Here is a 22,054-nt window from a genome sequence, read left to right as displayed (position 1 = left end):
CCCTTCGAAGAGACAGGCGGGCCGGAGAGCAAAAAATCCTTTATTGGAAGAGGCGGCGGCGGCGGCCCGCAGGGAGAGGAGCGGCCGCCGAGGGACAGGCGAGCGGAGCCAGCCGCAGGCAGGGCCGAAGGCGAGGCTGCAGCGGTCCAGGTGCCCCGTCGGTCCTTGGGCGGTCCGGGGGAGAGGCCCCCCTTCCTGAGCCCTGGCTCAACCTGCTGGGCTGCTCCGGCGGCAGCAGCAGCGGGGAAAGGAGAGCAGCTGGCGGGACCCCCGCCCCCCTCCTGGAGCCTAGCGGTCTTGGTCCAGGGGGGGCACCTGCTTCCGGGACCGACTGCGGAGCCCCCGGGAAGAGCTCTGCGGAAAGAAGGAGGCGAGGAGGGTTGGGAAGGAAGAGGCCAGGCCGCCCCCCTCCCCTCCCCTCCCGGCTGGAGCAAGCGGGTGGGAGCCTGCTTACCTCCTTACCCGGCAGATGCAGCTTCTTCCCCTGCCGGAGGCTTTGGCTCCTGGCCAAGGGCCTGGGAAGAGCAGGGTCCTTGCGGCAGCCCCTGGAGGGGGCAGACAGCTCAGAGTCTGACCAGTAGTCTTCCTCCCCCTCCTCGCTCTCCGGCTGCTGCTGCACGGCTGGCCTGGGCCCTGTGCCAATGCAGACCCAAGGAAGGCTCAGAAAGCAGCAGCAACCTCTCAATCTCTGGGTCCAAAGCACCCCTGACTTGGTAGAAGGGATTTCCCGCCCCCCACTCTCCCCCCAGTAAAATGGGTGGCATAACCTGAACAAACCCCCGCAGGATCCTTTAATCTGGCCTAGAGAAGATACGAAGTACCTTTGAGAGTGCAGCGCAACGAAATTTCATTTTAATGTAATGCCGATTAGTGTACCTTCAAAGTCACAATAAAGTTATTCTAAGTCCTATGCCAAGACACAAAACGCTGAGCTTCAGAAGCGGCTGAATTGCCAGGCTGGGGGCGGAGGGGGTCTACCAGGCCGCCTGAGCCCATGGAGAATTCCCAAAACACTCCCTGGTTTTGTATCTTGCTGCACAATGAAAGTGTCCTTACCGATCGGTCGCCGGCACAGCTGCTGTTCCTCCAGGTAGAGGGGATCTGAATAATGCACCACGGCCGTCTCCGGCATGGAGCGCAAATCCTGCATACTGAAGCTGCGTAAACGACCCGCCAGGGCACCCTGGCCCTGACCGGGAGACAAGAGGGGAAGAGGGGTTTACTGGGGAATCGGGAAAGGTTGCTTCCGGAGTGGGAAGTCAGAGCATTCCAGAGGAGGAAGAGCCCCACCCCCGTCGGCACCCAGGGCCTAATACTTCACCCACAGTAGACGCACGAGAAGCCAGCATGAGCTAGAGGGGAAACTTAGGGGAGACGGTGAGGAAGCACATTAGTTACCCATGTGGTACAAGCTGAAAACGGGGCGGCCCAATTCCACCTAGTTACAGGACTCTCCCAATGGGCAGCACCTCCCCTCCTCAGTCCCCTCTGCCAGGCCCAAGCTTGCCTCCAGACCAGTCCCACCAAGAGATCAGCAGGTTACTTTTGCAGCCACCTGGAGAGCTGCGGTGGCCGCCACGTTGATGCTCCTCTTCCCAAAGCTCACAAGGCTCTCGTAGCCGCGCTCTTTGGCTTGGCAGATGAAGTGGTCAATCTCCTGCAGGAAGTCACACACAATTGACAGCATCAGGGGAAGGGCACCAAGCAGCCACCCCCTCCAGGTTCTCCCCAGGCATCTCCTGGCAACAGGATAAGGAAGTGCTCCTGTCACTCAGCTGCAGGAAAGGGGGCAGGGGGGTGGAGGGCTGGCGCCCCAAAAGCCACTCCCTCCCGTTTCTTGCCACGCACGTTATCACGCCTGAGATCTTCTGCTGCCTGGACCTGTTCCTCCCAAAGGCCACCTCCCACTCCCACTCCCTCTTGGGCCTTGGTGAAATGCAGGCGGCACGTTCTCAGCTGGCGTAACTGCATGCAGGCCTGCAGCCCTTTAAAGGTGCAGTCAGGAATGCATTTTTCACAGGGAGAAAGGGGGAGGACCATGGGCACCGGCCGTCCACTTGCCAACCCCAGTGGCCTGTGGACAGGAAGATCGTTACCTTTTCTTTGCTGGACAGTGTGGGATGCACAAACTTGCGGTACAACAGGCTGGCGCCCTTTGTGTAAGGAGACAGGAGCCATACCACAAAGGCCATTTTGAGCTCATAGTAGAAGGGAAACCTGCAACCAAACAGACACCCATGGAGCCAGCAGTGCCCGACAGGTTGGCTCAGCTGACTTCTGCAGTGGCTGTCCGGCCAGGTGGCTGTTTTCAGAGGTAAGAAGGGGTTAGAAAGAAGCCCTTCCTGCAAAGCCAGAGATGAGGAGGGAAGGAAAGCAATGCCAGCTCCCCTTTGCTAACCCTGGGAGCAGATTTGCTGTCTGCCAACAGCCCTTTCAGCTAGTATAGTCAGTTCTCGGCCTACCACCACTTGTTCAGGGACTAGTTTCGACGGCATTGAATGAATTGTGGTTAGAATTGGCCATCTCAGCAATCCCCCCAGTCCCGTGATGGTCACCTGGGCACTTGGCAACTGGTTCACACTTATGACCGATTGCAGCATCCCAGAGTTATGTGACCGCCTTTGGCTCCTCGCCTAAATCAGCTGGCAATTAAAGTTGCTGTTTTGGCCCTGGTCCAACCAAGTGACCCCTCCCAAACAAGAAAAGCCAAAGCAAGTTAATAAGCCACAATGTGTCCCCCCCCCCCAGTCTTCCTAACAAGCAAGGGGGGCTGGGTCAACCCAAGTTTCTTCTAGACCGGCTCAGAACTGGTTAAAATGCCTTCAGCTCTGCTCAGCAGGTTCACTGGCTGCATTGCCACACCACGTTAAGCAAGAACACATTAAGGCTTGGGATTTAAGAGGGTGGTAACCCAATTAACTGTGGCTTATTCAAGCTAAGCTGACTTTCCTCCCCCCACCCACGTTTACTGGAAAAGGTTACTTCAGGTGAACATTGGGAAAACCTTGAAAGGGGAGCACAAAGGGAATGGAAATTGTTTAAAAAGGTGAATGATAGAACTGTCACCGTTTCTGCAAAAAAGGGAAAAAACTGGAACAGGGCAGGTCCAGCCAAACAGGAAACTCCCTAGGAGTCCCAGCCAGAGCCCCGGGGGAGAAAAGGCCGAGCCCCTCCCCAGGGCAGGAGGACGAGGGGTGGGGGGGCTCTGAGCGGCCCCCCAGGCCCAGTCGGGGGTCTCTGGGTGGGTGTGGGTGTGTCTATGAGCCCCCCAGCAGCAGGCACCCACCAGGAAATGAAGGTGTCCGTGATGGTCTCGGTGGCCATGAAGAGGGCGAAGACGATCCAGTACATCATCCACCGCACCTGGGACGGGGAGCCGCGAAAGGAAGGGCCGGTGAGGGGGAGCCGCTGCCCGGCAGGAGGGAAGGGCCACCCCCGCCTCCTCCCCCGCGGGCTCCCCTCACTCACGTACTCCCGGACGTCCTTGTTCCTCACGGCCTTGTACGAGGCGTAGGCCGGGTACAGCGTCCCCAGCAGGAGCCTGTAACGGAAGGGCGGCGTCAGGCAGGCCGGCCAGCCTCGGTAGGCGCCGGCCAGGAGGGCCAGCAGAGCCCGCCGCCCGGAGCGCAGCGTCGCGGCCTTCAGGGACTCCAGCGCCATGGCCGGCGGAGGGAGGAACGGAGGACCGGTTTTCCCGGGAGCCGCGGCTCCTGACCAGCCCCGCCCCGCCCCCCTCGCCCGCCGCGGGACTCACTGCACGGCGCGGCTTAGCGCCCAGGCCACCATCGCCGCCGCTCCAACCGCCCGCGCGCGCTGCCATTGGCCGCCTTTAACCCCGCCCCCGCCGCGGGCGACCAATCGGGGCGGGGCCGCCACCCGGTCTGGTTTCTTCTGTTTTGAATCGGGTCGGCCGGTGGATGGGCGGGGTTTCTAGCGCGAGTCCCTCCGCCCACCTCCTCTCCCCGTCACGTGACCAACTCAGGCTGGGCCCGCGCTTCCGGGACCCACGTTGAGTCTCGCGAGAGCGCCGAGCGGGGTCGCTGGCGGGGCCGGGGGCGTGTCTTGGGGGGGGTGGGGTTGAGGACGCCGCGGGTGGGTGCGCGACCCCCGCGCCGTCCCCGAAAGGACCGTTTGGCCCAGGAGGCGCCGAAGCAGGGCTGCTCCCCAACCGGGGCCCCCTTAAGCCTGGAGCGGAGCTGGCTGGGGAACTCTGGGCCCAGGTTGGGGGCCCCTGCTCGGGAGTGGCCCCCAGAAGGGGAACCGGCCGAGGGTCTCCGGGCAGGCGGGGCTGCAGGGTTAGGGGGGGTCCCCGTAACGGGGGGGAACCAAGGCCTCCTTCAGTGGGCCAGGAACAGCCCCTCCTGCCCTGGAGGGTCACTCACTGCCTGGACCCCCCGGGAGCCTCCCCGGGCCAGGAGGGGAAGGGACCCCCGTGCAGTTCCTCGGGGCCAAAGTCTCTGATGGAGCCGCTCCGTCCTTGGGCTGCCCCGGGAAGAGATCCGCGCAACTGTGTCCAGCGGGTGTTGCAGGGATTCCTCTGCGGGAGATGCTCCTTCAATTGAGCCGACTGCGAGTTGCACATAACTCGGCAATTCTCAGGGTGCCCATTGCATTGGGGGGCCTGAGCTGGGCCTCCTTGTTCAGCAACCCACGTTACGTCCCCTCCAAACAGGCGGGACTGACGGCGGAGCCTGGCTGCCGTAATGCCCCTGCGGTCCCATGAACAGCTCGCCCTTCTGGCGCTCGCACTCCCAGTTTCCCACAAGCCAGTTTCCCACAAGCAGCAGCAATGGGGACCGGCAGGAAAAGGTCACAAGTCAGTCTGGCAAATCTTCCTGCACTCCTGCCCCGCTGAGCCCCCTCCCCATCCTTTGGCCCCCCTGCACTTGGGCGTAGCTGGTGCGGGGCCTCCCCCAACTCAGCATGTGGCTGCACTGGACCGCCTCCCGCCCCCACATTCCCTTTGGCAATCCCCCCCAACAGCATCCCCCCATCCTTAGCTGGGACCACGTCCCCTTTCACAACCCACATGCTGTGGGATCATGAGAGCCCCTGAGACGGGTGGGATTGTGGTAGCTAAGCAAGGCATCCCTTAAAGGCAATCCCCCAGCCCCATTTGCCATCACAACCCAAAGACCACCTGTCGTACTGTTCACTTAAATGCAAGTACAAAGATGCAACTGAATGTTTAAAAACTAAGCCCTTGTGTCATGGTTTGTCCTCCCCACCGCCCTTGGCATTTTCTCCTGCACTGTGTGCGTCTGGAGTATCCCTATGCATAAAAGTCTTGTGTTTTTCTTTTTTGCTTCACGCAAACTGCTTCATTTCCTGTATTTTCGAAAAGAAAGATCTGGAATGTAAAGAAGAGAGTTCTGTGTGAGAGGAAGGCTTCTCTTTCTCTAGTGCCTCCACTTCTCTCAAGGAGATCCCTCTTCTCGTTCCCCACCCGCGGACAGATGAACGGGTCTATTCACAAGGTGTTTGCTCAGTTGCATAAGCCCACGTCAAGGGGACTTCACTTAAGAGGGGCTTAACCCACGTCAGGAGTTGCCTCACTACTTAATGAAGAGGAAGGCCGGGCCCAACACTGAAAAGCAATCCGGCCTGCCACCGAAAGCCACCCTGAGGGGATTGGATCCTCCTTGGCCCACCTGGCCACAAAATGGAGGCCCAGCCCTTCCGCCTCTCGGTTGGGAGGTGCCTTAGGAGCCCCTCACTCCCTTAGCCAAACTGCGGGGGGGAGGGGTTGAGGACATTTTTTTCTACATATCAGTGACTACAGTATTTAAAGTTACATTTATTTCAACCAAATTGCATCATGTGATGTTGATTACACGTAAACAGAGGGAAGGTGGCAGTTTTCAATACACGTTTGCAGCCCTGCAGGAAGGCCAAGAGGGGCTCTCCTTCCTGGGGGTCCCGGCTGAGCTGTGGTGCATGTGCTAAGGAACCGGTTCTGTGTGTAGCACACCAGGAGACACCGATGTGCGGGAGAGACCAGGGCGATGGACTCCAGGACGTGCCCAGGCTCAGTGGAGGGAGAGTCGGCTCAGCATCTGCCAGCTCCCCTCATCCTTGGGTCGTCCTGGAGGTGTCGGGGCAGACGGGCTCTGTTTCGGGCAAGCCACTGCTGGGGAAGCCCAGGCGCTGGAAGGGAGGCCCAGGTGAGGCCCCACCTGAAGCGCCCATCCCAAGTTGCAAAACTCACGTCCTCTGAAGACGCCTCACCTGGAGGGCCTGGCAGCCGCCCTCCTCGGCTGGGAGTGGACAGGGAGGTGCCCAGGAGGCGATGCGTCTCCATCAGCCCCTCCATTGGCTGCCCTCGCTCGCTCGGCGAAGAATAAAAAGGGCCCCGTCCCAGCCCCGGGATGTATGCGGGACAGCGCACCATGGGGCCCCTGATCCTGCTCAGCCTGCTCTCTGGAGGCCTGGGTAAGCAAGGGGGGGGCGGGCAGTGGGGCACGGATGGGGAGGGGCACCATCACACGGCCACCCCGGCCTGCCACCTCCGGGCAGAGGGAGATCCAAAAGTGGAGGAAAAGCCTGCCCCTCAGTTAGAAGCCTACGCCTGGGTGACATTTGGGGGCCCCTCCCTCTCCACCGGACCACCTGGGGGGGGCTGTGGGGGGCGGGAATAGGAGGAGCTTAATCTCCTATGAAATGAATGGTGCAACCTTGAGCCAATCAACATCTTTCTACTTAACCTATTTTAGAGAATTGTTACAAAAATAATACATATTTGTCCTGAACCAGAAGGGCAGGCTAAAGTTGTTTTTCATGCATTCTGCTTCGTCTGTCCTGACTGCGTATGATCGATAGCAACCTGACCCTCCCCTTCTTCCCTCCCCTTCCCAGTCCTAACCAGCAAGATCCAGAATGAATGTGCCAAGGGGGCAGCCTACTGGTGCAGCAACTTAATGACAGCTATCCAGTGTGGTGCTTTGGATCACTGTGTCCAGGCGGGGTGGAATCAAGCCAGCAACGAGAGCGCCTGGAACAGAAGCAACAAGGTAGGTATTGTGATTTGTTGTTAGCTGTAAAGGTCAGCAGATCTGTTGTTCCAGGCGGCCCAAACGGCACCCGAGAGCCGGAAATGCAGATAAAAACATCTCTGCTATGGAATGAGTAAGGAGGGGCACCTCCCCCCAAAGAGGAAAGGGCCCCCCTAAAAAGATGGAGAATTACTGTATATTCAGTTCAAAGGGATTGGGCTTGTGGCGAGTTCTTTCATTGGCTAGCGTCATTTGACGCCTCTGTGAACCATCAATAGCATCAGTAGGGAGCGTGTGACGTTTCATGGCCTCCCTTCATACCCTCCTATTCATCCTCGTGCTCAGGAGGTGTGTTTCCCACAGGAGAGAGAGTTTGCAAGTGACTGAAGTTTTAGTCTTAAAAGAGGATCCCCGTTCTTGGCAATTTGAACCGGTTCTGATCAGACTCTACATTCCTCACGGAGAGCTCACCTGTTACCTGAAAGACATCTTAATTTACTAGTAACGTTGATCCAAGAGTCCCTCGCCCCACCCCTTCTGCTGTTGCCATCCATGGATACAGGAAGGAGCGTGATGGGGGGACTGGAGCCAGATCCGCAGCCAGGGCCTGATGGGGGGGGCTGGGCGGGGGGGGAGCACGAGAGACCTTCTGAAGGGACCCTCCCTAGTTTGCCAGAGACTGAGAGGGGAGAAATAGTCCCGAAGGAGGCTGTGAAGGGAACCTTACAATAGCGATCGCCACGTGGGCGACCTCCAAGGGCTAATGGCATCCGCTGCCCTCCTTGGCTGCCAGGGCGCAGAAGCCGCCGACAGGTTGGGGCGCAGGGAATGCTCCTTGGGGAAGTTGGAGGTTCTGAGGGGGAGTCCCTTTTTCTTCCAGGAGGACATGTGTGCAGACTGCAAACAAGTTCTCTCCATCCTGGTGCGCATGGCCAAGGAATCCGCCTTTCAGGTGACAAAGCCATTCATTCCACTTACCACTCCCACGGCTAGATCGGAACGGCAGAGCTTGAGTGCCTGCTAGTCTTCTCAGGGGTGCCGTTTATTTGTTCTTCTTGCCTCCAGCCGGTACGGGTGCTGAAGAGCCACCTGTCCAGAGTGGTGGAGGGTCTCCTCTTGAGCAGCAGGTTGGACTGGGGGGCTTCCCTTCCAGCTCTGGTGCTGTTCTGCGGTTCCGTTGCATCGGTGCTTTTCTAACTCTGACGCTGTGGGCTGAGCCAGCTGGTCTCCTCTCCCAGGGCCTCTTGCTCAACCCTCTCCATGTAATCCACCTCTTCACAGAAAACCCTCCAGAAGTATTTGGAGGATGAGTGTACCAATTTGCCACTCCAGACACTTATCCCACAGTGCCAGGCCTTGGTCAAGGACTACTATGCCCGTTTAATTGCCAGCCTGGAAAAAAAACTGGTAAGTTGATACTCCTTGCGGATGGGCAGGTGCCTCGATCGCAACCTCTTCTTCCAGCCTCGCAAGGAAAACAGCCTCTGGGCTGGGGAGGATGGGTGGCTTATCTCGAGAGACCCATGGATTAGGCTGGGGGTTCCCGGGATGGCTGGGCAGCCTCTGGAGCTGCCCCGAAAAGGCTTTGTGTGCAAGACTCTTGGACTACAACACAGGGGCGCTTATGCCAGCAATCCCACTCGGGCCCCTGCTGCCCATTATGCAGGCCACGCCCTTTCTCCCCATCAGGATCCCAGCATCATTTGCACCCATCTGGGGGCCTGTCCGGCTGACCTTCCAGGAAGCCAGGATGGCTTGAGGCAGCTGCTCCGAGGGCTGGAGCGAGGGCTCCTTCCACAGCTGCATGGCCAGGTGCCCACCCTGCCCAGTGGCCACACTCAGGTAAAGTGCCCCATGCCAAGGGCTCTCGGGGGGCGAGGGGGGCTCCTTTCTCAGCAACGTTGGGAAGGGGAGCGGAGGCTTGGAAAAAGAGAGGCACCTTCATTCTTCCAAGCGTTCTCCTTTAAACCCTTTCCAAAGACCGAGAGGCCCAGTGGATCACTGGCAGGTGAGTGGAGGGGAGGAGCCAGGTTCCACCTTGGGGTCCACGTGGTGAGGAGCTGGCTTGTGCTCCTGCTGCTGCTGCTGCTGCTGCTAGAAAACACCTGGGCAGCTGTGGGGGTTGGGCAAAGGCTCCACGTGGCGTGAGAGTGACCGGCTCTTCTTTTGCTAGGAGGCCCCTGGGGAGCTGCTGCTGCCCATCCCGATGCCTCTCTGCTGGTTGTGCAAGATGTTTATCGGCAAGGCCGAGTCTGTCATCCCCAAGGTACGGCATCCCCCGGCCTGCCAGGTCAGTGGCTGCACCCTGGAGTGAGTGGCCCCACCGGGGCGCTGGGTGTGCCGCTCACCTCCCCTGCCTTTCCCCAGGAGACGATAGGCAAAGCCATGTCCAAGCTTTGCCACGTCCTGCCAGGGGCTGTGGCTGGCATGTGCCAGTGCCTGATGGAGAAATACACGGTGATCATCGTGGACACCCTTGTGAGCAAGCTGGGGCCCCGCCTGGTATGTGGAATGATGCTCATGTGTGCCTCGGAGGAAAACTGCGGCCCAGGTACGAAGGCGCTGAGGAGGCTCTCCCTTTCTCTCCTGCCCCAGGGCAGGTGACGGCAGCCAGACAGCCCAGCAGGCAACGTGGGGAGGAGGCTGTGGGCAAACACGGGCAGGCCGGGAAAGGCTGCTCCAAGGGGAGATGCCTGCCAGGAGAAGAGGGCTGGTCTGGTCTGGTCTGCAGAAGAGCCCGTCCTCCATATCAAGGCAAAGACCCGCTGGGAGGCCCCGGCTAGATCCCCCTGACACCCCGTGGGATGGGTTCCTCGGAGCGTTTCAGAGAAGAGCCCCTGCTCGCCTGCAAGGCCTGCGGAAAACCTCCCATGCAGGGGAGAGTTTTGAGAAAGGGGGGCCCGCGGCTGCAGTTGAGGCCCCTCCAGGGAAGCAGGGATTCTTTGGGGCATCGCCACCCCCTCCTTTCAGCCGCACGTTGTGCTTCTCCTCTGCAGAGCCCCCGGTGCCGCCTGCAGCCGAGGGGTGCCGGATGTGTCTCCTGGTCAGCAGCCAAATGACGGCATCCCTCAGGGCCAACCGCACCCGGCGGGCAGTGGAGGCAGCCTTGTCCAGCGCCTGCAGCCCTTCCTTTTCCTCCTGGCCTCAGGTGAGCCTCCCCTGCCACCTTCCCCAGGAGGGCAGAACGGACCTTTGGTTTTTAAGGGTGACCCAGGCGGACCGGATGGGACATGGGAGTGGTACAGGGGGCTTCGCTTGTACCAAGGCCAGGTGTCCCCCAAACCACTAATACTCTGGTGTCCGTCACTAGGTCTGCATAAAACCCAGAACCCCCCCACTCCCCCACCCCTTCCCTTTAATGATAGCTGCGTCTTTTCCAAAAAGATATTCTCAGAAACTCCCCGGGCTCCGTTTTCGCTGGCAGAGGACTAGCAAAGCAAAGCAAAGCAAAGCAAAGCAAAAGGAGAAACGTTTCCCCTTTTGCATTCGAGCATCCAAGAAGGGACAGGAAAGGAGAAGGGGAAAGAGGAAAGACAAAGAAAAAGAAAAAGAAGGGAAGAGAGCAAGGAAGGAAAAACAAGGGAAGAGGGGAAGGAAGGAGGAGGAGGAGGAGGGAGGGAAGCCCTGCCTGAGCACTTGGCCATCAGCAGCGGGCAAGCGTTTGGTGCGCTCCCTGGTCTCACCTTCCCCCGCTGGAGACAAGGGATCTGGCCACGCCCAACCCCCCCCACTGCCCCCCCGAGGTCCAACACAGCCCTGACGCGGCCCTCAATAAAAGGGAGCTCGACACCCCTGGCCCGTTGGGTCACTTCAGAGAGATTCCCCTCCACAGTGGCAGAGCTCCCAAAGCTTTGGGAAGTTCTCCGGCGTTCCGGGAGAGAATTCGGAGCAGCCAGCGGGGTCCACTCTTTGGCGCTGGCCCTCAGGCCTTTCCCCTGCGCCCCCCCCCACCCCCGCTCAGGTGGTGGGCTTGGGGTTGTGGCCGCTAATGGCCCGGAAGATGCACCTCTGTCTCCCCACTTCTGCCCCTCTCCTTTTGCAGTGCCACCACTTCATCTATCGGCACCAGCCAAAGTTCTCCGCACTGCTGATGCAGCCGTGGGACCCCCAAACGATCTGCCAGGTAGGAGGAGGTGGGGGGCCCTTTCGAAGAGAGCCAACGGAGGGGTGCCATTCCAGCTAAGGGGCAGAGCAGTTGGGGCTAAAACACGGGCCCTGTGCCCCCGGGGAGACACCCGGACAGGCGTTTACAATCCAAGCCGTATATTCTAGACTGGGGGAGCAAAGGCGGAGGGAAAGGGGCGCAGGTGGGAAGATCTCTTTGCAATTCACGCCAAGAACAAAAAGGGATTAAGAGTGGTCTGTTCTGGTCCAAAGGGACCTTGCGAGCATTGCTGTTTGGGGGACCTGCTTTTCCCAGGTTTTAAAAGAAACCGGCACTTAATCTGAGCGCTGCTGCTGCTCCCTTTTCTGCGGCTTCAGAGGAAGGAAACAGGACTGACCCCCTTGCAGAGAGCGGCCTGCAAACGGGCCAGCTCAAGGAGAACGGGGCAGCCTTAAGACACCTGGGTGACTTGCAAAACCAAGAAGGGGGGCCAGTCCAGTCAGACGATTTCCACTTCCTGGCCCTCCTCCCCGAGGTCACCCAAACGGGTCTCTCTTCCCTCTTGCCCCCCCGCAGGAACTGGGGGCCTGCACAGCTGAGCAGCTTTTGCCGAGGGCCACGCCTTGTGCCCAGGGACCCACTTACTGGTGCTCCAGCTTGAGTGCAGCCGAGCAGTGTGAGGTGAGGCCTGGGCCTTTCTCCTCTGGCCTCTCTCCGGCCACTGCACAGCCAGCAGCGGCCAGCAGGTCAAGAGCCCAAAAGGAGGGATTTCAAATTACCGTCATGTAGGGGCTAGGATCCTCATCCCAGGAGGCCGCGGGGGCTCTCATCCTAAGGAGAGGGATCCCTCGTTTGGGGCCAGGGTCCCATTTCTCTCTCTCCCATCCTTCTCCAGGCCATACAGCACTGCCAGGACCACGTGTGGCTGTAACCGAGCAAGGAGGGCCAGCTTCTCCCCGCTTGACCGCTGATGAAGGAAATAATCTCCACTATTAAAATCAACCCCCAGATCACACGGGTGAAGTGTTTTCCTTGGGCAAGCTGTCTGCACTTGTGGGTAGATCATGCGATAAGAGGGCAGGACAAAACCTGGGGTTGAAGACCATCTATACTTTCCTTTTATCACTGGAGGATTCTTGAGGCTTTTTTCCACCCTAACAAATTCCACCAACTTGCCATTAGGAACATCTGGGGAGAGGAGGGAAGTCAATGGGGTGGCCCTGCAGTGGCTCCGAGTCCTTTGGAAGCCAAACCCCCTCGGACTCCTCAAAGGAGCCGCTGTCCTTTCTAGGGTCAAACACGTTCTGCCTTCGGGCTTCGGTCCTGCCAACATCCCAGCACACAACCAGGGAACGGTCTCCTCGGTCAGATTATCAGGGAAAAGGGATGACTGAGCCTTGGAGACGAAGCCAGAACAGCGGAGCCCGCCCTGAAAATGGCAATGAAACATAGGAATGTCTCCCTCGGAGATGCCGGAACTCTCACCCGCTCCCCTCCTGCTGCTTTCTTTGATTGAGAGCCCCCCCTTGATGCAATTCCCCCCACCGACTTCACCCTTCAGGCGTTCTTAGAGATACCGAGTCCCTCGGGAGAGAGAACGCCAACACAACCCCCTGAAATGGTGCCCAGAGAATAACAAGCAACCAGGCTGGGTCTTCCAATTGAAGTGTATTCTTCTCCTGGTAGGTCACGTTTTACAGTTGCTCCCCCCGTCCCCCAAAGGAAGAGTCTCTTTTTAGGTGGTCAACTGCTCCCTTGGGCTGCAGCGTAGATTTCCCCCTGCTTAGGTGAATCTTCCCACTGAGTGCTTGTTCCCTTAGGAGCAAAAGCAGCACCTGAACACGGTGAGTGTGTCTCACCCAAACCCCCCCTGTGGGTGGGGTGCCTTCCCTGGGGGGAGGGAAGAGGAGCAGGAAAACAGCCGGGTGGGGGTGGGGGAAACCAGCACGCACGTTTAATGCCCACCTCCCCGCAAGACGACCTCCCCACGCAGGGTGAAGCAGGGTGGCGCTTCTGGTGCCCAGAGGAGCCGCTTGCTGGGGCTGCATCAGGACCCTCCCGGCGCAGGAAGGAGACGGGAGGCAAGGGAGGCGCCCACGAAGCGCCCAGGCAGCGACCGGCCTCTGCCGCTCACAGCTCCTCCTTCACGTCCCTTGTTGGGGCTTCTCCTCTTGGCCATCTCTCCTTTTCCAGATCTATGGGGACAAAGTGCCCTCGCGTGAGGGGGGGGAGGGCCCACCCCCCACCCCTCGCCCGGCCGTGTTCAGTTGGGCGGCTGGAGAAGGGCGAGACTCACCTGGATGTAGGCCTCAGAGAGCGTGATCATCTGGGGCAGGATGTCGGTCACCTGCAGGTCCTGCAGCTCGTACCACTTGCCGGTGCCCTGCAAGAGTCCCCTCCCAGTCAGAGGTGGTGGCCCGAGGAGGAGGAGAGGGGGGCCCCGGGGCCATCCTTGGGGGAGGGGAGGCCAAGCACTCACATGATGCAGCACATGGATCCGGTAGGCCCCTTCGGTAGGTTTGCCGTCGTGCACGATGTTGGCGATGAGGTCGTAGACGGTGTTCTTGTGCACGGCCTGCACCTCCTCGGAGAGGTATTCCCGCAGGTCCACGTTCCTGCAGCAGGAAAGTCGCCACTGAGGCTCCGAAGGCCGCGTCTCCCACCCCCTGCCACGGCTCACGGGCCCCCCGGAGAAGGGCCCTGGGCTTCGGGGGGCCAGGCGCTGTTACGCAAGGGCAGCACGGAGGGTCTCTTCTCGCCAAAGCTCTGGAGTGATTTCTCACCACGAGCACAAAAGGCAGGGCTAAGGCCCCGGTGGGGGGGGAAGGGGGAGGAGAGAAAAGAAATCCATTTCCCCTCTGAAACTCCCGGAGGCAGGTTGGGGTCTCCTTTGCAAAGTTCCCCAGGAGGAGCCTGGCCCCCCTGCTGCCCCTCCCTGCCCCGGCTCCGAGTCTGCCCCCCCCACCCCCGGCCTTTCAAACCGGGCGGTGGCTCCTGGGGGTGGGGAGGGGGGGCGTACGTACGTGATGGGGAAGTTGACGATGGTGGGGTTCTTCTCCACAAAGAAGTTGTTCTTGGTGAACCTCTTGATGCAGAAAATGAGGTAAGGAGGCAGCTTGGTGAGCTGGAAGCGCTTCAGGAAATTCTCTTTGTAGGTCTTGTATTCCTGGAGGGCAAAAAGTTGGTTTTTTCCCCCCACTTTCCCAGGGGAGCCAAGGCGGCTTTGGCTCAAGTGCAGCCGTCTCCCTTGGTTGGTTTATGCCCCACAAGCGGCGTCGGGGCTGGTAGCTGAAGCGCAGCTGCTTCTTCTCCAGCTTAGGACCCTTTTCAACCTTTTCATGCCAGGAACCCATGAGGGGGGGAGGGAGGGGGAGGGGCCCTTGCCCAGGGTGCCTTTAGCGCTGCCCCCTCCAGCCCAGCCCCTGCCCTCTTCAGGACAGATGGGAGCCACACGCAGCAGCCGTTGAGGCAGGCAGTGCGCAGGGGACGGAGCAGCCGGGGGAGGGGGGGGCCTTGCGCTCCCCTGCTCGCTTCCCCTCGGAGGAGGAAAGGTTGCTTCCTCCCCCCAGCAAAGGGACTGGAGCCCCCGGATCCCCCTGCTTGCATGGACGAGGCGGCTCCCTGTGGAGGAGGAGGAGGAGGGGGGGAGGAGGAGGAGGAGGAGGAGGCCCTTCCCACCCAGCCGTGAGGCCTGAGGCAGCCTGCCAGAGAAGGGGCTCTGGGGGGGCAGAGCGCTTGCCTTTTCCATGATCCCGTTAAACTTGGCCAATATGTTGAAGAGCGGGACTTGCGGGATGATGAGCTGCTCCTTCTCGTCCTTGTAGAGCGGGGCGGTGGGCAGGTCCAGGGTCAGGTACATGAAAGTGGACTCCACCATCTTCTCCTGGTACTCGTCGTTCTGGAGCAGCTGCTCCTTTTCGTCTGCAGGCTGAGACAGGGCAACGCCGTGAGCCAAACAAGCAAAAACCCGGGACCGCCCCAGGGACACCTGGAGGGATTGGGGACCGGGCGGGGGGGGGGTGGCTGGACCGGCCAAAGGGCCTCTGAGTGGTCAAGGGCCCAAGCGTGCCCAGGGGTAGCCGAGGTCCTCCTTCAAGGATCCTCCTCATTCAAGGTCAGCCTTCTTCCTTTCCCCACTTCACGGCTTCTTTCCCGGGCCAAAAAGGCCACGAGGCCCCCACTCACCAGGTCGGGGTGTGGCAGTTTCTTGGTGAATATCCGCATGGAGCCTTGGAAGACCTCGGTTACGATGGCTGCAGACAAGAGGGGGGAGAGCCCAAGAGGACACAGCTCAGCCCCAGCCCCATCACAGCCCACGCTTTTAATCCACGGGCTAATCTCAGCGCTGACCACGGAGCCTTTTCTTAAAAGGCGCAAACGCCTCTTTGCCACGGGAGCGAGAGGGAGCGGCAGGGGCCGTTTCCTGGTTGCCAGAAGCTCCCCAAAGGCGGCTCTGCCCGAGGGTCCCAGACCAGGCTCAGGCAGGGTGCGCTGGAGAGAGGCCACTTTCACAATCACCCCGGTGTGGAAAGGCTGACTCTGCACATCACAAGTCAATGTGATCGATGGGTTCACGGGCTGAGACAGCCTGCCTGGGGATCTGGCAGGAGGGGAAGAGAGGAGCGACTGAAAAGCAGCCAGGGCTCCTGAGGGGTTGTGTGTGCTGAATGGCGACACGGAGAGGAGCAAGCGGAGGGCGATGCTGGCTGGCCTGTCCCAGGAGGACCTGGCTGAGACTCCTGGCCAGCAAGGGCCGGGGATGGATCACATTGTGGTGGCTCTTCTGCCTCAAGAGGGATCCGCTCAGAGTTCTCCCCCCCTTGACCTTGGAGGGGGGGACGGGGGACAAGGCAGCAGCCCCAGAAAGCTCCAGATGCGCCAAGGGGGGTTTGTGCAGCCACCCCCAGACCTCCTGTGGGATTCCCTGGTCATCCCCGCACCAGAAAGCCTCTTTCAACCTAGCTGAAGGCAGATCCTCTCTGGGGCAGCTCTGAGAGGATCCCTTCCCTCCGCCAAGAGGACCGCGACTGCTCCCGGAAGCTGCTTTGGAGGAGGGCTAGGTGGCCCTGCAAAGGTTCGGGGACCTATCAGAGGCACCAAGGCCTCCCGCTTACTCTTCTTCTTCTTCTTCGTGCCCCCGAGGGCAGAGTGCAGGGCATTCAGGAACCAGGAAAGGAAGTCCACGCCGTCGCCTGCAAAGGGAGGGAGGGTCCCCTGAGCACCACGGAAGCTTCGCTCCAGGCTCCCCGAGGAAAGCGGGACTTCCCCTGCCTCCCGCAGGGGCCCTGCCAGGCGGAAACCCTTTCCGGAGGGGCTCCTGCTCCAGGGAGGGGTCCTCTTCCCCGCTGCCCCCCCCGCCCCTCTTCTCTCCAGGCCCCCGGCCGGGGGATGCTCCGGGGTGAGGGGCGCAAGGGCGATGCGCTCCCTGTGACCAGAGGGCCGGGTTCAGGGCTCCACCGAGGCCGCGCGATTCCTTTCGGCACCCGCCCAAGAGCCTCCCGGCGCCTACCTTGCTTGGTGATCTGGAAGTTCTTCTTGCTGCACAGAACCACGGCCTGCAGCATCTCGTGCGGGGAGACGTGGGCCTTGAAGTTCCGGGGGTTCCACAGCTTCCTCATGAGCTCCCCAAACCGCTGGACCAGCAGGAACATGATGTCCCCTGGGGGCCGCCGGATGTGCTTGTAATTCTCCTCCTCCAGAAAGTAGTTCCGCAGCGGGGGCACGTTGGACAACGCCTGCACGACGCACACAAGGAGGAGGCCACAGTGGAGCCTGGGCACCCGAGGGGGGAGTTCCACGCTGGGGGAGACCGCTGGCTCCATGGGAGGCCCCCCCCCTCCTCCCCCCCCCCCCCGTCTTTCGTCACCCTGCTGCTGGTTTGCGTGCTTCCCCTTTCGTCCTCGTAAGCTGTCTAGGGTAGCCCCACGGAGAGGCAGGCGGCCAAGAAATGCAACAAATAAATAAATACAACCAGTGACAAAACAGGCGTGGTATTTCTAAGAGCCTGGACAGCCCTTTGTCTGAAATGGCATAAGGTCTCCTGCTTGGGCAGGGGGGTTGGACTAGAAGACCTCCAAGGTCCCTTCCAACTCTGGGATTCTTTTAAGCAAAGTGGCTTCTGAGTGAAGCACAGCTGCTGTGCTCATGACTTTCCTTCAGCCTTCCTTGGTTTTCCAGACCTGTCAAGGTCACAAATGTGAGCAAAGTGACTTTTTCATCACCACCTTAACTGCGAATGGTCCTTAAACGAGGCAGTTGCTAAACAAGGCCTACCTGCATTGCACTATTGGGGGGGGGCTGCAGTGGAGTTTCCGACTCTTCTCCACTCCAAAGACGGCACCGTACCTGGAGAACCGCGTTGGCGTAGTCGTTGGCTTTGATGTTGTTCAATCCCACAATGCCCGGCAGGTACGTGGTGCCATCATAGGCGCGTGAGAGTTTGGCCTGCCTGTCCAAATTGCTGATGTGCTGATGTGTGAAGGTTGGCTTCAGGACATACTGGATAAGGGGAGAGAAGAAGCAAGAGAGGAGACGCCTTGCTGGAGGCCTTAGCCCAGGCCACACAACCCTGGAGATGGTTTGGAGAGTGGCTAAAAACTTCCCCTCTGCTGCATTTCTGCAGCAACGGATGGTGGGGTGAAACTCTGAGAAGGGACATTTTAAATATTATGAGCTGAGCTGAGCTGAACTGGGTATCCCCACCTCTCCCCTCCACCCTTCCCCAGAAAGCCACCTACGGTGATATCCTCAAGAGAAGAGTCAATAATCTCATAGTTGTCCGGCAGGCAGTAAAACTTCAAGGTGTGAAGGTTGAGGAACACATGATGACTGAACTGGACGCTGTGGATGTAAGCGTGGGACTTCAAGCCACGGCCTGTGGAGAAGACAGGAGGCAGAGCGTCACAAGCAGGGAGGGAGGGAGGGAAGGAGGGAGTCAGGTCTTTGTTGGGTGGAGGTGGGAATCAGTTGTTACTGTCAGCCGGTCAAGACCTGCTGCTGAGAGCCCCCCAACATTATGGTCTGCCAGCCCTTCTGGGAAAGGATGGGAGAGGCTGCATTTCAGGCGCTGATCTCTCACTCATGCCTATTATGTATGCCAGAGATCAGCTGTAACACCTGCTCAAGATTAAGCCCATCAAGGTGAGGCAAGAACCCCCCCAGGTATTTTGTACACAAATTTTTCTCCTAGGCTGACCAAGAATGCACGTGTGTTCCCTTGCCAACGATCAAGCGGGAGGCAAAAGGGACTGAAACAGGCTTACCCTGGAAGTATTTCCCACACACCAAACAGGCATAGACGTTGATATGCGAGAGTGAGATCGAACACAGCTTCTCAAAGTCAAAATCCAGGACGCTCCTGCAGTGGCACAAGACGGGATCCTTAACACAAGCATCAACATCGTGCCAGTGCTGTTAGGATATGCAAATAGTGCACTACCCCCTCCTCGTGATGGCGGATCTGCTACTTTTAAATTAGTGATGACCTTTCCAGTCTCATCTTAGTATTTCATGCAGTAAAACATTGTTTTTCTGCTAAAGATCTAGGAGGAAAGATTTATAGCTGTGAGATGAAAACTAGAGATTTTTCTCCCAAGGACCTTTTTTCTTAAAACAAAAACTGGAAATAATATTAAGCATCAGGTTCTGTATATAATCCTGGTATGCCATAAACTGGCGCTGCTCTCAAGGCCTCTTGCCACTCTGGGGTGGGGGGACAGGGTATTTTTCTGGATCATGCATCAAGCGGCACCTGCCAGGCCTCCACGGGAATTGCTTGCTAGGGGAACGTCTTGCCAGAGGCAGCTTCAGGTGGGACACCAAACGGCTGGTCCTACGAAGCGTTTCCTGGCGGGTTTCCTCCGTCTCCGCCTGACTCCTTTTTTCCTAGCTGTTCATTCACTGATGACCCCCACCCCCACCCCCAAATACAGTTTCCTTTTGACACTGACTTGTTTATGGTGTCCAGGTAGGGACAGTGCCTGCTCCGGCGGTCTTCTGGGTCAAATCGCCCGTACTTCACTGAAAGAGGGAAATGGACCAGAAACGTTTGGTACCAGGATCGGAATAAACATTGAAGACAGCGAGTTGCTGGGATCTCACGTCCTTCAGTGGGACGAATTGCGTCTTTTCCTTTATTAAACGTCCCTGCCGCCATCTCCCCGGGGGGAAGGACTTTCTCCCTGCGGGAAACCGCCGCCCCGGAGTCTCGGCTTGCGGCCGGGAGGAGATCGGCCCCCCCCCCACCATTGGCCGCCTCAGGGGCCCCTCCAGGAAGCGGGGGGGGGGGTCCCGCGCGGCCCCAGCGCCAGCAGAATCGCGCCCTAAACCGGCCCTGGAGGGGGGGGCGAGGGAAACGGGGGGGGGCGGCCTCCCTCCGTGCTCGCAACCTGTGGGCTCCGCGTCGCCGTCCTCCTCCTCCGCCTCCCCCTCCTCCGGCTCGTCGGGCTCCTGCTTGATGGCGACCTCCTCGGCGGGCTCCCGCTTCACCCGCGCCCAGCCCGCCGCTCCGCGAGGCGCCGCCGTCGGGCAGCCCGGCCACGGCTGGGGGCTGCGGGGCTCCCGCTTGACGCGCGCCGCCATCTCCGCCGGCGCCAAGACGCCGCCCGGCGCGCCCCGATGCCGTCACGAGGGCTCGCGGGCGCTCCCTGCCGGCGCCCGCAGCCTCGCAGCCCCGGCCGAGCCCCTCGTGACGGGCGCGCGTGGGCGCGTGGGCGCGCGGGGCCCCGGCCGGAGCAGGGCCGATGGACGCGGGCGCTGCCACCCGGGCGGGCGGCTGGACATGAGCCACGGCTTCGTGCGGCACATCCGGCGCAACCAGATCGCCAGGTGGGGCGGGGCGGGGGCTCGCGGGGGCGGGGGGCGCTGAGCCGCCGGAGGGGGCGGGGGCGGGGCTGCTCCCACCGGCTCTTCCCCCGCAGGGACGACTACGACCGGCAGGTGAAGCAGGCCAAGGAGCAGCTGCGGCGGAGGCTCACCCCCGCGCCCCCGGCCCCGCAGGCCCGACCAGCAGGTCTACCGCGCCGGCCGCCGAGGTGGGTCCGGGCCGCCCGGGCGGAGGGGGCGAGGGCGGGCGGGCGGGGCCCCCGGCCGAGCCCCCCTGCCGCCTTCTCTGCCTTGCAGGCGCAGCCGGAGGAGGAGCCCCCGCGGGCGGCGGCGGCGGCGGCGCGGAGGGCGAGTCGGAGGCCTCGAGCGGGAGCAGCTCCAGCAGCCGCGAGCGGCGCCCCCGCGGCCCGGCCCTCTTCTGCCTGGAGTACGAGGCCGACGGCGGCCAGGTGACCTCGGTGGTGGTCTACCAGGTAGGCGGGCGAGAAGGAGGGGGGCGGCGGCGGCGGCGTCTTCGGGGCTGCCCGGTTCCCCTCGCGCCCCCCTTTCCTGGCCTCCTGCGCGGGATCCTCGGCTGGGCTGCTTGGGGCCTGGCGGGGGCTTGTCCTGCCCTCCAGACGCTCCCCGGCCAGGTCAGCCTCCGGCTTTTGCTCCTTGCATCGTTACTGAGCTAAGACCTGGTGGTTTTAGGAAGCATTTGGACAGGACTGATTATTTAGCTCCGCCGCTGCTGCTGTATATATGTATTTCCTGACAGTAAACATAATTTTTTTTACTGTCCATCAGGCTTTTATTATTCTACTGCTGTATTTGGCTTTTGAAATTGTTCTTGCTTTTAAAAGCAGCAAGCTGGCAGTAAAGGAGCTGTGACTAACACAACCTGAAGGTTACACAAATGAGGCATGGTAACAAAACCATCCATTTCCATTGTTTACTTCTAAAAAGACTGAAAAGGATGCATTAAGCTCCTAGGAGCTTTGTGAAAGTGTGCTTTATAATCCCCAAAGGGTTGTTTGCACTTTGTCATCTGAGCAGGGTGTTTCCTAATGGACCTTTTGGCTTCTTGGCACAGGACAATGACCCCGAAGAAGTGGTGGAGAAGGTCAGTGCCCAGAATCAGCTGGAGCCAGCTTTGCACCAGGCCCTTCGGCAACGAGTACAGGAGGAATTGGAGAAGCGGCGGGTGAAGCGCTGAGAGCCACGGCAGGCGTTGAGAAATGCTTTAGGGGAAACGGTGCTGGGCCCTGTGTGGGGGGTCCCCTTCAGCTGCTCCAGGGTACCATCGGGAGCGGCGGCAGAAGGGAGCAAGTCCATCTGTTGACAGGTCTGCCCCAGGCAAATGCTTGCAGCCCAGACTTGCTGGCTGGCTCTGTATGGTAGTGGTCTGCGTTTCCCTCCCACTCTTGTGAACATCCAAGCGGGCCTGCTGTTTGCTTGGACAACAAAACCCAGGCGAAGGTGGCAGGATGTTACCAGCTGCCTTTCCCAATTTCTCAGGCTCTTGGGTGATGCTGAGGGTAGAGATGGCTGCTGGTGAATCGGTTATTGAAGGGAGCTGCTCCCTCACCTAGATTTGCAGCTTTTTGGTAGGTCAGCCAGAAGGGCCTTTCAGCCAGAAGAACGTGCTGGGGTGACCCAGAGATCGTGGTGGGGAGGATGGGAAGAAGCATCTCTCTTGGGGGGCCGTTGCCTTGCCCTCTTCCTGCCAGGAAAGGTTCTCAGAAATGTAGCACAGGGATGTAAATAAAGACCTAGAACCTGCTTTTCCATCATAGTTCTTTGGTGCAGGAATTTGTTCTGAATGATTGCATAGTTCCGGGAAACTTGCCTGACCCCTTTGTGGACTAAACATCGTTGGTGCTTAAGGAAGGCCCTGTTGTCCATGTTCTTCCGGCCTTGGCATAAGACTCTCAAGTCAGTTAACAATTCAGGAGGAGCCGGAAGATCCAGAATTGAACTCTGCTTCTTTAAAAAGGACTTGCATTTACATTCTTGTGTAGTTTTGGGAAATAACCCTATTCAGGAACACACAACACATTAAGGTACAAAAAAGCAAACTATTTTAGGGATTGGCCTGTGAAGATGCCCAGACATCGCTAATGGCATCTAAAACCCCTGAATCTTCTGGCAGAAC

At 59.7% G+C, this 22,054-nt stretch overlaps 4 protein-coding genes across 14 annotated transcripts; 2 read left to right on the top strand and 2 right to left on the bottom strand.

Moving 5' to 3' along the window:
- Positions 1-25: 25 nt before the first annotated feature.
- Positions 26-3,929, bottom strand: LOC113445873 (receptor expression-enhancing protein 4-like). Of its 8 annotated transcripts, none has more exons than XM_087938606.1 (8): positions 3,755-3,929; positions 3,469-3,541; positions 3,287-3,363; positions 2,097-2,217; positions 1,544-1,657; positions 1,057-1,189; positions 463-633; positions 26-354 (listed from the first exon to the last, which is right to left on the bottom strand). In XM_087938606.1, exons 1-8 carry the CDS (start codon positions 3,784-3,786, stop codon positions 41-43), a joined length of 1,035 nt encoding a protein of 344 aa, XP_087794732.1. In that variant the 5' UTR covers positions 3,787-3,929; the 3' UTR covers positions 26-40. The 8 variants fall into 8 exon arrangements, with proteins under 8 accessions (XP_087794732.1, XP_087794731.1, XP_087794729.1 ...); XM_087938605.1 differs by having other exon boundaries at positions 455-633; positions 1,556-1,657; positions 3,755-3,910; XM_087938603.1 differs by having other exon boundaries at positions 1,556-1,657; positions 3,755-3,910.
- Positions 3,930-4,064: 135 nt separating this feature from the next.
- On the top strand, positions 4,065-12,109 carry SFTPB (surfactant protein B). 3 transcript variants are annotated; one of them, XM_087938597.1, is made up of 11 exons: positions 4,065-4,220; positions 6,856-7,010; positions 7,873-7,944; positions 8,274-8,399; positions 8,682-8,834; positions 9,166-9,258; positions 9,360-9,543; positions 9,989-10,140; positions 11,035-11,115; positions 11,674-11,778; positions 11,993-12,109. In XM_087938597.1, exons 2-11 carry the CDS (start codon positions 6,918-6,920, stop codon positions 12,026-12,028), a joined length of 1,095 nt encoding a protein of 364 aa, XP_087794723.1. In that variant the 5' UTR covers positions 4,065-4,220; positions 6,856-6,917; the 3' UTR covers positions 12,029-12,109. The 3 variants fall into 3 exon arrangements, with proteins under 3 accessions (XP_087794723.1, XP_026571043.1, XP_087794724.1); XM_026715258.2 differs by having other exon boundaries at positions 4,065-6,432; XM_087938598.1 differs by lacking the exons at positions 4,065-4,220; positions 6,856-7,010 and adding an exon at positions 7,315-7,493 and having other exon boundaries at positions 11,993-12,106.
- Positions 12,110-12,746: 637 nt separating this feature from the next.
- On the bottom strand, positions 12,747-19,900 carry USP39 (ubiquitin specific peptidase 39). 2 transcript variants are annotated; one of them, XM_087938594.1, is made up of 14 exons: positions 19,485-19,724; positions 19,047-19,116; positions 18,360-18,454; positions 17,835-17,971; positions 17,443-17,595; positions 16,607-16,832; positions 16,212-16,289; positions 15,283-15,350; positions 14,837-15,025; positions 14,121-14,263; positions 13,577-13,712; positions 13,394-13,480; positions 13,232-13,292; positions 12,747-12,912 (listed from the first exon to the last, which is right to left on the bottom strand). In XM_087938594.1, the coding sequence occupies exons 1-13, from the start codon at positions 19,675-19,677 to the stop codon at positions 13,242-13,244; spliced, it is 1,626 nt and encodes a 541-aa protein (XP_087794720.1). In that variant the 5' UTR covers positions 19,678-19,724; the 3' UTR covers positions 12,747-12,912; positions 13,232-13,241. The 2 variants fall into 2 exon arrangements, with proteins under 2 accessions (XP_087794720.1, XP_026571041.1); XM_026715256.2 differs by having other exon boundaries at positions 12,747-13,292; positions 19,485-19,900.
- On the top strand, positions 19,770-21,680 carry C9H2orf68 (chromosome 9 C2orf68 homolog). Its single transcript, XM_026715267.2, has 4 exons — positions 19,770-19,923; positions 20,016-20,129; positions 20,218-20,393; positions 20,993-21,680. Exons 1-4 carry the CDS (start codon positions 19,877-19,879, stop codon positions 20,998-21,000), a joined length of 345 nt encoding a protein of 114 aa, XP_026571052.2. The 5' UTR covers positions 19,770-19,876; the 3' UTR covers positions 21,001-21,680.
- Positions 21,681-22,054: the final 374 nt, after the last annotated feature.

The sequence above is a fragment of the Pseudonaja textilis genome, chromosome 9 (genome assembly GCF_049901715.1).
Source record: "Pseudonaja textilis isolate UNSWEBS1 chromosome 9, rPseTex1.2, whole genome shotgun sequence".
Taxonomy (NCBI): domain Eukaryota; kingdom Metazoa; phylum Chordata; class Lepidosauria; order Squamata; family Elapidae; genus Pseudonaja; species Pseudonaja textilis.
The sequence above is the reverse complement of the archived record's forward strand: the minus strand, read 5'-3'. Positions and strand labels throughout refer to the sequence as shown.